Raw genomic sequence first — 13595 nt, forward strand, 5'->3', positions numbered from 1 at the left:
TAAGAGGTGTCAGTGGACATCTGTATAGAACTTTGCTCATAACAAACCACAAGTACAGGTTCTTTTGAACAAGTGGTCCCTTCTATCAGCTGGGGAAACACATGCCAGGACAGACCACAGACACTCCAGAATGGACACATGCCCAGGACACCAGGTGTTCCACCCACTGCCTCAGCCCTGTTTCAGCCAGAAATGTAGTTGGAAAAGGACACCACATCAGACAGCGGCCTTCTTCTCAGCCACAGAGCCAGGGAAACAGGCCAGCCATGGACAGAGAGCTCCCCTCATGACTGCCCCTGGCACAGCCATGACTGGCTCAGTGGGTGGCAAGGGGCTTTCCTCCTCTTGGCTCCCATCATCAGTCCATATCAGGGAGATGCAGGAGTCTCAAAGTCAAAGTTGCCCCTTCTCTTCTTCTAGGAGGCATCCGGATTGGCCCCACTGCCCTTTGGAACCCCCAGAGCTGCCAGGTACTCCCTTGGCTCCCATGTGCTCTTCTTACACAACCAGAGTGGGAACAATGCCTGGCTCTGTCCAGGTCAGGCAGTGGGATGCCAAGAACAGCCCAGTCAACCAGCTACCTAAGGAGCCAGCACCTTGCACAACCACCTGGGGGGTCCTAACGCCCCCACCAGTGCCCAGGGCCACACCTCCCTGGAGGGCAGAAGCCTGCCAAGCCCAAAGAAAGGTGGGGGAGCCAGAGTATGGGAGCCAGTGTACAGGGAGCAGAATCACTGCTCAGAGTCCCAAGCCAAAGCCAGGGCCAAGGGATCCAAGGAGGCTTTCAGAGCACACTCCACATTTTTATCCCAACTTCACAATCCTCTGGGGATCTAACATTCCCAGGTGCCCTTCACATGCTGGCTCTATGCAGGGGACTTTCTTTTTATTCATTGATTTGTTCATTTTATTTGCCCATCACAATAACTGCTAAGGGAAGTTCCACTTTACAAACAAAGATTTAAGAATCAGAATAGTTAAGTACTTGCCCAAGGTCACATAGCTAGTAAGGGGCCAGGAATTGAAACTGGCTCTGTCTGCCGAGTTGGGGCTCTTGTATCCTTACTGCACCATGCTGCCTGGCCCCGTGGAGACCCATCCTTTACCTTCTTTCTGACTGGTCATCTGCAGAACCTCTTAATGTTCAGGATAGAGAGAGGGAGAAGGGGAAGGAAAGGCACCCAGCTTGCTCTACCTGGACCCAATTAGGTCATCCTGGACATCAAAAGATGCCCTGCCCCATGCTGGGCTGTCTGTTCACTTCTTCTGCCTCCATTGCCCTGCCTTGGCGCTTCTCACTAGATCAGAGAGAGCAGGGCTGTGTCTTCTCATATCTGAATCCCCATACCTTGTATACAGCAAGTGCTCCATACATATTGGTTGAGTATTAAGGACTTGTCCCTCCCCTTTTTCCACCCCCACTGCAAGAAGTGGTGGAGCCCTGGAAATATTTAGAGAGCAGGGAGGAGGGGAGGAGGACAGGAGGCAAGGGCCGCAGCACTCCTGCCACTCAGCAGAGCCAGCCTCAGACTCCCAAAGCCTCCTGTGAGGTTCCTCCCAGGGTACCTCCCCACCAAAGGCTAGAGTGTCAGGAGTTTAGGCAGGGCTTTCAAGAAAGAGTCCCTGCTCCCACCAAGTTTTTCCTCCAAGTTCCTCTCACAGGAAAGTCAAGGAAGGCAAGGCCCAGACACAAGCATGGCGCTGCTGAAATCCTCTGGTGCCTCCCTGGATGCCCTCCCAGAGACACTGTCATGTCCTTCCTCCTCCCACAGCATTTCCTACCCCAGGTTGGAAGTGATCTTAAGGCAGCATGGTTAAGCCCTGACCTTGGGAGCCCAATACATGGATTCAAGTCCTGGTTCCTTCACAGTTGACTCTGACCAAGGGCCAGTCATTTCACTTCTCTGAGCCCCTCTGTAGCCATCTGACCCACAGATTCAGAATCCAAACCTCCTGATGTTTTCTGAGCTCTGACTCCTGCACCAGATTATCTGGGTTCAGTTGTTGGCTCTAATCCATACTTGTTCTCTCTTGGTCTCAGTATCTTTATCTGTAAAGTGGGGATAATAATAGAGCCTACCCAATTTAAAGCATTTCTTTGACAATTAAATAAGGTAATTTGTGCAATGTGCTTAGAATAGTCTTGGCGCACAGAAGCCAGGAGGTACTAGCTATATCATTAGAAATAGAAGTCTATATGGTTGATCCATGCAGAGAACTGTCCCGACACTTAGTAGGAGATTTTACACTTAGTAGGAGTAATGAGCTTCACCCCCCACTAAGCTGTGATGTCTGGTCTTATCTGTCTGGTTCCCCCGCAGCCACAAAGGTCCAGCACCAGTCAGGAGTTCAATGAATGTCCTAAGACAAGGGCCAAGCAGTACTGGCTTGGACGGGGAGACAGTGGGCAGCCAGAAGCTACCGCAGAGCGGAGGCGGGAAGGCAGAAGCAGAGAGATAAGAAGGGAAGTGAGTGAGAAAAGGAACAGGAGAGACTTTGGCGAAGAGAGATAAGGAGGAAGGATGGAGAAGGCCAGGGGCGCACAACGCTGAGGGAGGTGAGGGAACCCTGGGGAGAGGTACAGCCTGGCCTGGCAGTGGCCAGGGAACCGTGACCCGAAAGGGGCGTGGAACGGCGCTGGGCGGGACCAGCGGGACCTGGGCGGGAGGGATCGAGGGGCCCCACCCTGCCTCCACGCCTGGGGCGGGGCCGGGCGGCTGGAGATTGGCTGGGGTACTCTTGCAAGGCCGGGGCTGGAGCCCCATGGTGGGAGGCGCCAGGATCACTCCGGGCGCCTAGAGCTGAGCAGAGGCTGCCACCTACTTGGACGACCTCCGCTACGGCTGCAGAGGAGCGTCGGGGGCCTTGCGGCGCGCGTCTGGGGACAACGAGGCCATGCAGGCGGCGGCGGGGGGCGCGCGGGCGGCCGCTCTGGCGCTGCTGCTGGGGGCGCTGCACGGGGCACCAGCGCGAGGCGAGGAGTACGACTACTACGGCTGGCAGGCCGAGCCTCTGCACGGCCGCTCCTACTCCAAGCCGCCGCAGTGCCTCGACATCCCCGCCGACCTGCCACTTTGCCACACGGTGGGCTACAAGCGCATGCGGCTGCCCAACCTGCTGGAGCACGAGAGCCTGGCCGAGGTGAAGCAGCAGGCGAGCAGCTGGCTGCCGCTGCTGGCCAAGCGCTGCCACTCGGACACGCAGGTCTTCCTCTGCTCGCTCTTCGCGCCCGTCTGCCTCGACCGGCCCATCTACCCGTGCCGCTCGCTGTGCGAGGCTGTGCGCGCCGGCTGCGCGCCGCTCATGGAGGCCTACGGCTTCCCCTGGCCCGAGATGCTGCACTGCCACAAGTTCCCCCTGGACAACGACCTCTGCATTGCTGTGCAGTTCGGGCACCTGCCTGCCACCGCGCCTCCAGGTAGCGCCACCACGGCCGCCCCCGCGCGCTCTGACGGCCCTGGAGCGCAAGCTGGGCTCCCCAACCCCTTAGCACAGATCTGCGAACCCTGACAGGTGCCACACCCTGCACACGCACACACGCCATTTCCACTCATCCCTGAGCCCCCGGGAAGGTCTCCTGCTGCCTTCCGCCTTCCCGTGTGGACTGTCAGAGCACGGCTACAGGGAGGCCGCACTTTAGACATTCCCACTGGTTCTCTATTCCAACTCCTGCCCCGCGCCCCTTGCAGAGCTGCCTTCCCAAACTGTTAAATCTCTGGGTGCCCTAGGGACAAATGCCTTATCACCTCCCAGAGTCCCCAAATGCCCAGGTCGCTAAACAATGCCTCTCACCTGAGCCCCAGGGCACCAAGACAGGCATCATCCCTACCCGGTATTGGGACCTTGGGAAGGAGGAAGAGGGAGGGGAGAAGGGGATATATGTGTGTGTAGGGGCGGGGGTGGCTATATAAGGCTATCCCCCTGGCTATCCCCCTCTCGTTTTCTATGCCTGGAACCCTTATTTCTCCTGCTTCCCCAAATCCTGGGCTGAAGTCTTCTGGGGAAACTCAGTGCAACAGATTCTGCCCCTACTAGGAAGAAGACCTTAGATTAATTGCTTGACTTCTCTGAGCGTTAATATCCTTTCCATAAAGGATCTCAGGTTATGAAACCTTTATGACTCTAAGCCATCCCTTCCACCTGCTCTCCAGTAACTCCTAATATCTGCTTGGTCTCAACCTCCGCTTCATTGTGTTAGGCCACATGCAGCTCTTCCCAGATGGAGTCTGCATGCCCTCCCACTTCCTCCTTCCAGGGGGGCTGGGTACCCAGTGCCCCATCCAGCAGGCAAGCCTGGCCTGGACAGTTAATAAAGGACACCAAGAAACTCCTAATGCTGAAATTCCCCAAAGAGGCAGTACTGCTCCCTCTTTTCCTGTACTTACTCCCAAAAAAACAACTGGACCCACCCCTGGGCTAATCTTACCCTCATCTGCCCAGTCCTACAAGAATGATGTGCCTTGGGGTGTGGAGACAAGGCAAAGTCCCTATCCTGGACGTTGAGAATTGACAGGGAAGCAGGAGACAACTGGCCTGAATAAGTGTTTGTGTGGCCAAAAGATGAAATTCAAGAATACTTCATATAAAAATGAGGAGTTTGGGGTTCCTTGAAAACTCAGAAGCTTTAGCAATGCTGAGCTGAGCACATTGGAGGGGGCACTGCTCAGCCCAGCTCTGCCAGCTTCACTGGTTACCCCCAAGCATGGCCCCTGAAAACCCCCACCCATCCTGAATCCTAAGCCAGCTTCTCACAAGCTTTGCAGACCTTGGTAACCACTCTGGGCCTCAGTTTCCTTTTCTCTGAAATAGAAATAATACCTGCTTCATAAGCTGAAGATTAAATGGAATAAAACTTAGAAAACAATGAGCATCACGGTGCAGCTGCCAGGGTCTGTGCCCACCTACATAATCTTGTCTCCTAGTGATTGTCACAATCAGTCAGTACCAGATGATGTATTATTGCCATCACCCCATTTCTTGACGAGGAAGTGGAGATTTGAAGGGCTGAGGGATGGATGGTCAGTGGAGAAGCATGCACCCTAAGTGGTTCTCTGGACTCCAAACCCCTGACAAACCACTGCCCACTCCACCCCCACCTTCTCTCTTCAGTGACCAAGACCTGCGCCCAGTGTGAGATAGAGCACAGTGCAGATGGCCTCATGGAGCAGATGTGCTCCAGCGACTTTGGTGAGTATGGTGCCCACCTGGCCAATGCCCCCAGCAACCTCCTTGCCACATGCACACATGTGCCTACGTCTATGAACTCAAAGAGCTTTTGCATCACCAACTCCTTTTAGAATCTGATGATAATCATGAGCCCTCTCCTCAGAGAAATGAACCTCTTTATGCACATCATACCAGGGGCTTCAGAAAGTCATGGTCCATGGGCCTCAGCAACCATCCCTGGCCAGGGCTCCTGTATACCATCCCCACCTTGGCCCCATCTGGAGTGGGGCCCCCATTGCTGAAAAGTCTCACTGGGGGAGGCAGGCTTATCCCAGAAACGATGGGGCCACAGTGGGGAGAAAGCTCCAACATGGAAGGGGAGCCCCTCATTTCTGGGCCTCAGTGCTCTTCTGGCCAGGAGTACTGTGGTCATCTGTCCCCACAGTGCCATCCCAGAACCTCCCTGGGACAGTCCAGGCCAAGTCTAGTTAGGATCTAGCAAACCCAGGGACCACACAGTTCTGCCTGTGATCTGCCAAGTTAGTTCCCTGTTTTGTGTTTAAGCTTCCCTATCTATAGAAGGCAAATAATAATAATATCCTTACTTCAGATGAGTCTTTTTGTTTGTTTGTTTTTTGTGGTGCTGGGGAGTGAACCCAGGGCCTTGTGCATGCAAGGCAAGCACTCTACCAACTGAGCTACATCCCCAGCCCAGATGAGTCTTTTACATTAGTAGCCTGTTTGGAAAAAGAATAGTGCTATAGTGCAAGAGGTGTGTGTGTGTGAGAGAGAGAGAAGGGGGGGCAGGGACGAGGGAAGGCAGAGGGAAGACAGAAAAGAAATTTGAGAACAGGTGCCTTCCCTGAGTGGGCAAGTTATTCTCTGGCTTCTCAGAGAAGAAGGCCAGAGATCTAAAGAAGGGAGACACCAGCCTGAGGGACTCCTCACCCCAACCCTCAGCCCAGGACTGCTTATCCCCAACTATTAAGCTCTCTGTAGCTACCTCAAGTGACCTGGACCATGACTTCCTGGCCAAGTGTCCTGCCTTCATCCATGTGTCCCCAACACCATACTCACAGTCCTATACTAACCACAGACATACTCTCAGACACAGAGATATCTAGCACATGCACAGTCCCACCCCACTGCACCATCTCCCTCGCACACACAGATTACAGTGGTGTGTCCACACATGAGCTCTTCTGTGGGCATCTCTTCTTCCCAGTTCCATGCCCAGTGGTGTGGTCAGCCTTAGTGGGTTTTAGGAAATGCCACCAAGCAGGGCTTGTCCTCCCCAAAGCTGGCTGTTAAACATTACCAGTCCACCACTGCTGTACCACTCTCACCACAGACACACACACACACACACACACACACATGCACACATGCACACGCACACCCAGCCTGGTTGATCACACACAACTAGAAATACCACCGGAGCCAGGCACAGTGGCGCATGCCTATAATCCCAGTGACTCAGGAGACTGAGGCAGGAAAACCCAGGCAACTTTTGAGATCCTGCCTCAAAATAAAAATTAAAAAAAGGCGGTGGGGGGTGGTTCAGTGGTAGAGCACCCCTGAATAAAAAACCCACTATCCAAAAAAAGAAAGAAATCCATTGGAGCCATTTCCAGGTCCCATCACAAGGACCTCCTCCAAGTGGTCAGTCCAACCCCCAACCTCCCCTTCCTGGGGAGCCCGACACCTACTTCACTGCCCATCCAGAGCTGCCCCCTGGCATTTGGTGCCCTGGAAAGTGTCGAGCCCTGCAGTCAGCCAGACTTGATTCATTCTAAGCTCCACAATTTGGAAGGACACTCCCTTATTCCCCAGTTCCAGGACTTTGAGGATGAAACAAAGTTCAGTATCTGATAGGAGCTTCCTAAGTACTAAAATGTGCCCCAGTAAGTCACACCCCTCCAAGCCCCCGACTCCCAGACTCCGAACACCCAGAGCACACTGACACCAATCTGGGGACACCACTGTCCCGAATGGAACTGACCTTCTCAGGCTGTCCCTCTGCCCCTCCTTTCCCACAGTGGTCAAAATGCGCATCAAGGAGATCAAGATAGAGAATGGGGACCGGAAGTTGATTGGAGCCCAGAAAAAAAAGAAGCTGCTCAAACCAGGTCCCCTGAAGCGCAAGGACACCAAGAAGCTGGTGCTGCACATGAAGAACGGTGCGGGCTGCCCCTGCCCACAGCTAGACAGCCTGGCGGGCAGCTTCCTGGTCATGGGCCGCAAAGTGGATGGACAGCTGCTGCTCATGGCCGTTTATCGCTGGGACAAGAAGAACAAGGAGATGAAGTTTGCAGTCAAATTCATGTTCTCCTACCCCTGCTCCCTCTACTACCCCTTCTTCTACGGCGCTGCAGAGCCCCACTGAAGGTGCTCCCTGTCCCACCCAGCCAGCTGTGCTTTGCCTGCTGTCCCTGCCACTGGCCTTGCCCCCACTCCCAGGTTGACCCAGTCTCCGGCAGAGGGTGGCTTCAAGCAAAGTTGTTAGCTGTGCAGACCCCAAGGGAGGGGCCTGGGGCCTGGAACTCATCCTCCTTGACCAAGGGGTCCTGGGGTCTTGGGCATCTCTTTTAGGAGAAGGGCTTTCTCTACTGGGGGAAGCCCTGGGGTCTCCGAAAGTGGGCAGAGGGGGGAGAAAGCAAGGGAAGGATAAAGGGCTCCGGCAGCTTGAGGAGGGCCTTCCAGAGTGGACAATGGCGACAGCTCCCCTTTGCTGCTGGTGGGGCCTCACTTAAAGAGGGGTCTGTTAGGCTGAGCTCCCAGGGGATCAGGTCTCCCTGCCCCCCTCCCCTTTTATGTACCCCATCACAGCCCTCCAAAGAAAAGGAGTTGCCTCGATGCCCTTCCACCCTGCTTCCCTTCTTACCCAGCTCTCTACCCCAGGCCTAGAGCCCTGCTGGACCGGACAGCAAGGCCCCCTCCCCCAGGCCCTGTCCTTCCGGCCCACTCCTCAGCCTCCGCATCACTCTGATGGTGTAAGTTATTGCTACTGCTGTGAGGCCATAGCTTCTAGACAACAGATGCAGGTAGGGTTTGGCTTTTCTTTTTTTTTTTTTTTAAGTTTTTAATTAAATAATAAAAAAGAAAAACAAGAGTTCTTTTAGATCAGGTGGTTTATTAGCTGGCTATGAAGGGTGGGACAAGGGAGGTGTAGAGTGGACTTTTGCAAAAGGCCCTTATCTTAACCCCACAGGCTGGCCACCTAGACCTCCCTGGGAAGCCTCAGAAAAGCAATGCCGTTTTTTGTAGGCTCCCAAGAGTACATAGCAAGGGACACCCTGCATCCCAACCACTAAGCGAGTGATAGAGATGATCGCCCTTTTTTGTCCCTGAGGAAGAACCAAAGTTCCAAGTCCTCCAGCCTGCTCCCATGGTCGGAACTCTCCCACAGTCACACAGCATCCCCTTTTGCGTGCCAAGTCCAAGGAGGCCTGGCTACAGGGAGCAACCAGAGAACCAGAGGCCTCAGGTGTGCTTTTGGGTGTCTCTGGACATGGTCCCCACTTTAGGTGCCAGATGCTGTAGACTAATGCTCCTCTAAACATAGTCCCCAGGCCAGCCGCAGCAGCACTGCCTGGGAACTGGTTAGAAGTGCAGAATCTCAGGCCCCACTCCAGGCCTACAGTATCAAGCTGCATTTTAACACATCACCACTGGATCATCCAGGGAGCTTTTACAACAACAAAAAAACAACCCAGGCCCCACTCTAATGCAACTCTGTCAAATCTCACGCAGAAATCAGTATTTCTGGGCACCACTTGGGTGATGAGTAACCAGGGCTGAGAACCTCCATCTAGATAAGGTAACATCTGAGGCAGGGAGAGGATGAGGGGCTAACGGGTTTTCAGGGGGCTCAGAGCAGATGGAGGCAGCCACCATGAAGCTTAGAACAGAGGCAAGAAGCGGCTGCCACTCAAATTGCCAGCATCTGGAAAGGGTGGTCCCAGGAAAGAGCTCCCTGCAGGGTCAGCAGAAGCTGAAGGACAGGGCAGCAGCCCCTAGAATGAGGGATGAGGCACCCCTGCAGGGTTTTCCTCCCGGTGCTGGAGGTCTGCCGCTCCTCCAAGACAAGGGCCAGCCTGGCACAGAGGCCTGGAGTCCACGGTGCTGGGGGAAGGTGGCATCTCCAGAAAGACCCAGGCCAGCTTTGTAGTGGGACCAGCGCACGGTGGCTTGGCCTTTCTGATGTCAGCTCTCTCTCACAAACAGGTGGTCAACCTGCCTGCGAATGACCCTGGGTAGCCAGGTGGCCTCTCACACAGGGCGGGAGCAACAGAGGCCTCCCCATTCCTCCTCACCCTGAGGGAACCTCCGCCATCCACCCTGCCAACCTGGCCCGGCCTGCCTGGCTCCCTGAATCTGCCCCTTGTCTCCCAGCCTCCCACCCCGACCAAATATTTACGGACACTTCTCTGGTCAACCAGGAGCGGGTTATTTTTCCGCTGAGCACAGGACTTGAGCCCACCTCAGGCTGAAATACAATGCTGATCTCTGTCAGGCACTGGCAGCAGTGAGAGGCAGCCTGCAGGCGGGAGGCAGCTCCCTCCAGCCATCCCATGGAGCCCAGTGAGGCTCTCTGCTCTCACCCACCCTCACAAAGGGACCCAGGTCCTGCTGTACACAGGCATGTCCCGTCTGTTGTCAGCACATGCCCTGGGACTCTCTTTTCTGCAAACAAGAATCCTCCCAAAGTACCAGAGAGGTCCTTCAGGGCCTCAACCCCCAGCCTTCATTCTCTCAGGCCCTGTCTGCTGCGGGCCCTCCCTCCTGGCCAGCGTGGAAAGCCACAGCTGTGCTGCCCAGAGAGCAACTGGGCCCAGCGGGTCAGCGAAGGCCTGCCCCTGACCACGTGGAATGGCACAGGAACGTGGGGGCTTCTCCACAGAGGAGGTCTGCAGGTGGAAAGGTGGGAGGTCTGCCCCAGACTCCTCTGTCTTCCTGCTCAGTGGGGGAGGGCTGTGGTTAAAAGATGGTGCATCTGCCTCCTGAGGTCTCAACCACATTCTGGGCAGCAAGGTGGGGAAGAGCTAAGAGCAAAAACCACATGCCAGCTGCCTCCAGCCCTCTTGATCAGGAAAACAGTAATTTCCCAGCCAGCCCTACCGGGTAGATTTCCACTTGTAGCTCAATGGCCAGAACTAAGTCACATGGCCACCCTCTCGTGGCCAGAGAGTAGGGGATGAAGTTTTTCAATTCAGTACATAATAAGAGTTCTGATGTAAAGCAGGAAGGTTTGGGGGAGGCACCTGCACACTCAGGCTGTGTAAGAGGAGGCAGGACAGCCCGATTCTGGCTTCTGACCCTGTGACTTAGTGACTGTGTGACATTGGGAACATTGCCAGCTGTAAGATGGTGTTGCTCAGTGTTAAGTGTCAAATGCATGGAAAATACCTGGAAATAACACACAACATTTAGAAAATGTTCATTAAGTGGTAATTTGTATTTTTATTAACTAAAAACCATGACCAAGCAGTGCCTATACATAGTAGGTGCTCAGTAAAATTCCTGATCCCTTAACCAACTAAGAGACAAATGTCAGAAAGGAAGAGAAAAAGCAGATGCATCTTAACTAAAGCCAGAATTACAGAACATACATTTGAGGTTTGTTTCAGAACTGCATCCCCAGGTGGTATACCAGCCAATACGGGCAAGAAAACATCTAATACTAGTAATTCATAAATATCAAAGCCATGATGGGTAGCAAGCACTACTCAAAACATTTTCACAGCCAGGCATGGTGATGTACACCTGTCTTAAGAATAAAAATATTTTAAAAAGGCTGGGGACATAGCTCAGTAATAAAATATCTCTGGGTTCAATCCCCAGTACTTCCCCCCCCAAAATCACTTAATATTCTAATTTAAGCCTCCCAACAGCTCTTCAGGGTAGTGTAATTTAATGATAGTGGCTGTAGCTCAGAGAGGTTAAGAACTTGTTGGCGGTCACACAGCATACATGTTGGTGCTATAATTTGACACTACTGTATGCAGAGGCAAAACCAAGGACAAGACAAGGGGTGCAGGCAGCCATGCTCCCACCAATCTGCCTCACAAGAAGATTTCTGGGAGCCCTGTTCCAATCCCACTCCAAGGGCCCTGACAAGCAGAGGAGCTAGTGGCTTTTCTCTAGATTCCCAGACAGCCTACCCCACCTCCTCTCTTCTAACCCCTGCCAACATCCAGACTCAAGTCCCCACAAAGGAAGCTTACATCCCACAACTGTTTAGTCGGCTGTAATCCTGGCTAAAGTTCACTCCTTAGGAAATCTCACGTGGGGGGTGGCTGGTGTTGGAATGTATATGGCTGGGACCCAGCGTCCCAGCCCAGACTGCAGACTCTGCTGGGGCCTTGAAGCAAGCAAGCAGCCAGGGGAGCCCGGAATCCCCAGCCCCCAGCTGTGCCAGAGAATGGAATGTGCTGCTCTGGGTGAAGACAGAAGGTGGGGTGGCAGGAGCTGGGGGAGGGGGCTCTGCCACAAGGCTGCCTCTGTTCTGCTGGAGGCTGAGCCCACCTCCCTGGAGATGGGGGAAGAGAGAAAGGCTGTGTTTAGCCTTAGTCAGGCCCCTTCTGATGGCTCAGAGGCTAGCCCTGGAGTTAGCGGGGAGCGAGCAGGAGAGAGGGGAGGGTGAGTGCCCAGAGTGCTATGTTCATCCAGTTCTCTTACACGGGGCCCCACCAGCACCTGCAACCCAGTTCACTTTCTACAGGTTACTCACCTCCCCATGCTTCCATTTTCTCCCCAGTTAAGAACACCTGGGGTTACAGGGACTGTCGGGAGCTGAAGTGAACTACTGTACTCAGCAGGTACCCTGGCATTAACACTCTGACTGCAGGTACCACTATCATCCTGTGGCCACCAGCTGAGGACAGATGTGCAGGCATCTCTGAAAGGGTACCTTGAAGGTCTCATGGAGAGATGGAGACAGAGCTTCACCTTGGCTTCAGCCCCTGAGGCCACAGATCCTGATGATCCCAGAAACCACTCCCTGTTCAAGGTCTGCCAGGGCTCACCAGAGCCGCTCAACACCACGACCAAACCACAAAAGGCCTGGCGGAGCCCCGAAGCCAGGCCAGGCTGTGGATTGGGGTTCCAGGTCTGCCCGAGCAGGTGCCAGGGCTGCGGCAGAACCTGCTGGCTGACCCCTCCCACCAGGTGCCTAAAAACGAACTAGGAGGTGTCTTTTGAAGCAGGCATCCAATTCTTTAAAGATATCCATGTGTGGTCCTCTCCACACTCTGACCCCGACTAGCAATAGCACCCACACAATCCTGCAAACCTCTCTGTGGCTTTGTTCTCCTGCAAGAGAACACCCCTGGCCTGCTGTGGCACGCACCTCGAGGAGCCCAGGAGGTGGCCCCGGCTTTCCCTTTCCCACCTCTGGAACCCACGCCTGGGAGCACAACCTCCGAGTTGCTCCTGCAGCAGGCAGCATGCCACCAACAGCAGGTTCTGTTTTCATTTTCCAAAAATAAAATGATATTGACGCTACTTTTTCAAACTACACTCATGTTCTCCCTGACATTTTCTCCGAAAAATAATCTAAAAATTATTCTCTGGCTTGAAACTTAAAAAAAAAAAAAAAAAAAAAAAAAAAAACGCTGTTGCAGAGCATGCGGGCAGTGCTCGCTCTCTCCCCAGAGGCTGTCGATGGCAACGCCAAGTGAGCACCTATGCAGTGGTTACTAGACGTCAGAGGCAGGGCTCCTCGCCTCCTATGGACTCTCATTTAACCCACACAGCAGTCCAACAAGGTCGGTGTCACCATGGTGACCACGTTACAGTTGAGGAAAGCAGCACAGACTGGGGGCAACTCGTTCTCACACTGCTCCAGTCCATGGTAAAGGACATGGTTAAGAGGGCCACGAGTGGAGTAGGCCACGGTAGGTACCCACCTGCTGCTGCTGAACTCTGCTCCTGCTCTGGAAGAACAGTGCCTTTGTCGAAGGCTTGTAATGAGCACCAAGTAAGACAATGTTTGTGAAGCGCTCGCCCAGGGCCTAGCACCTAATGAGTACCCAGCCCGCACCACATCTCGAGCTGGCCTGCAGTCCCACCTGACAGGAATCCTCTTTCCTGCTACTCCCAGCCTGCTAACCCTTTTTGGCTTTCTCAGAGGGATTAGCTAAAATCTTTCCATTCTAAAGCATCATTGTTTAACATTCACCAAGTTCTGGTCCAAAGCCTAACCCTGGGCCTGGGCCCTCAGTCTAGTCACAAGATGGAGCCCAAGTCAATCCCACTGACACGTGCTGAGCCCTCCCCATTCGAGCACAGCTTTCCTCCTCTCAGCTCACACTCAGACCAGGCAACGAGGGTGCAGCTCCCACATCTCTGTCACTAAGGGTGCTCAAGAGCACCCCGCAAAGCTGGTCCACAGGCCCAGGGCAGGTTTGCAAATACAGACAGTGCAG

General features: G+C 54.0%; 1 protein-coding gene across 1 annotated transcript; it reads left to right on the forward strand.

Moving 5' to 3' along the window:
- The first annotated feature begins 2735 nt into the window (after positions 1-2735).
- Positions 2736-8278, forward strand: Sfrp5 (secreted frizzled related protein 5). Its single transcript, XM_005335251.5, has 3 exons — positions 2736-3418; positions 5110-5187; positions 7206-8278. The coding sequence occupies exons 1-3, from the start codon at positions 2896-2898 to the stop codon at positions 7550-7552; spliced, it is 948 nt and encodes a 315-aa protein (XP_005335308.1). The 5' UTR covers positions 2736-2895; the 3' UTR covers positions 7553-8278.
- The last annotated feature ends 5317 nt before the right edge of the window (positions 8279-13595 follow it).

The sequence above is a fragment of the Ictidomys tridecemlineatus genome, chromosome 1 (genome assembly GCF_052094955.1).
Source record: "Ictidomys tridecemlineatus isolate mIctTri1 chromosome 1, mIctTri1.hap1, whole genome shotgun sequence".
In the NCBI taxonomy this organism is placed as follows: domain Eukaryota; kingdom Metazoa; phylum Chordata; class Mammalia; order Rodentia; family Sciuridae; genus Ictidomys; species Ictidomys tridecemlineatus.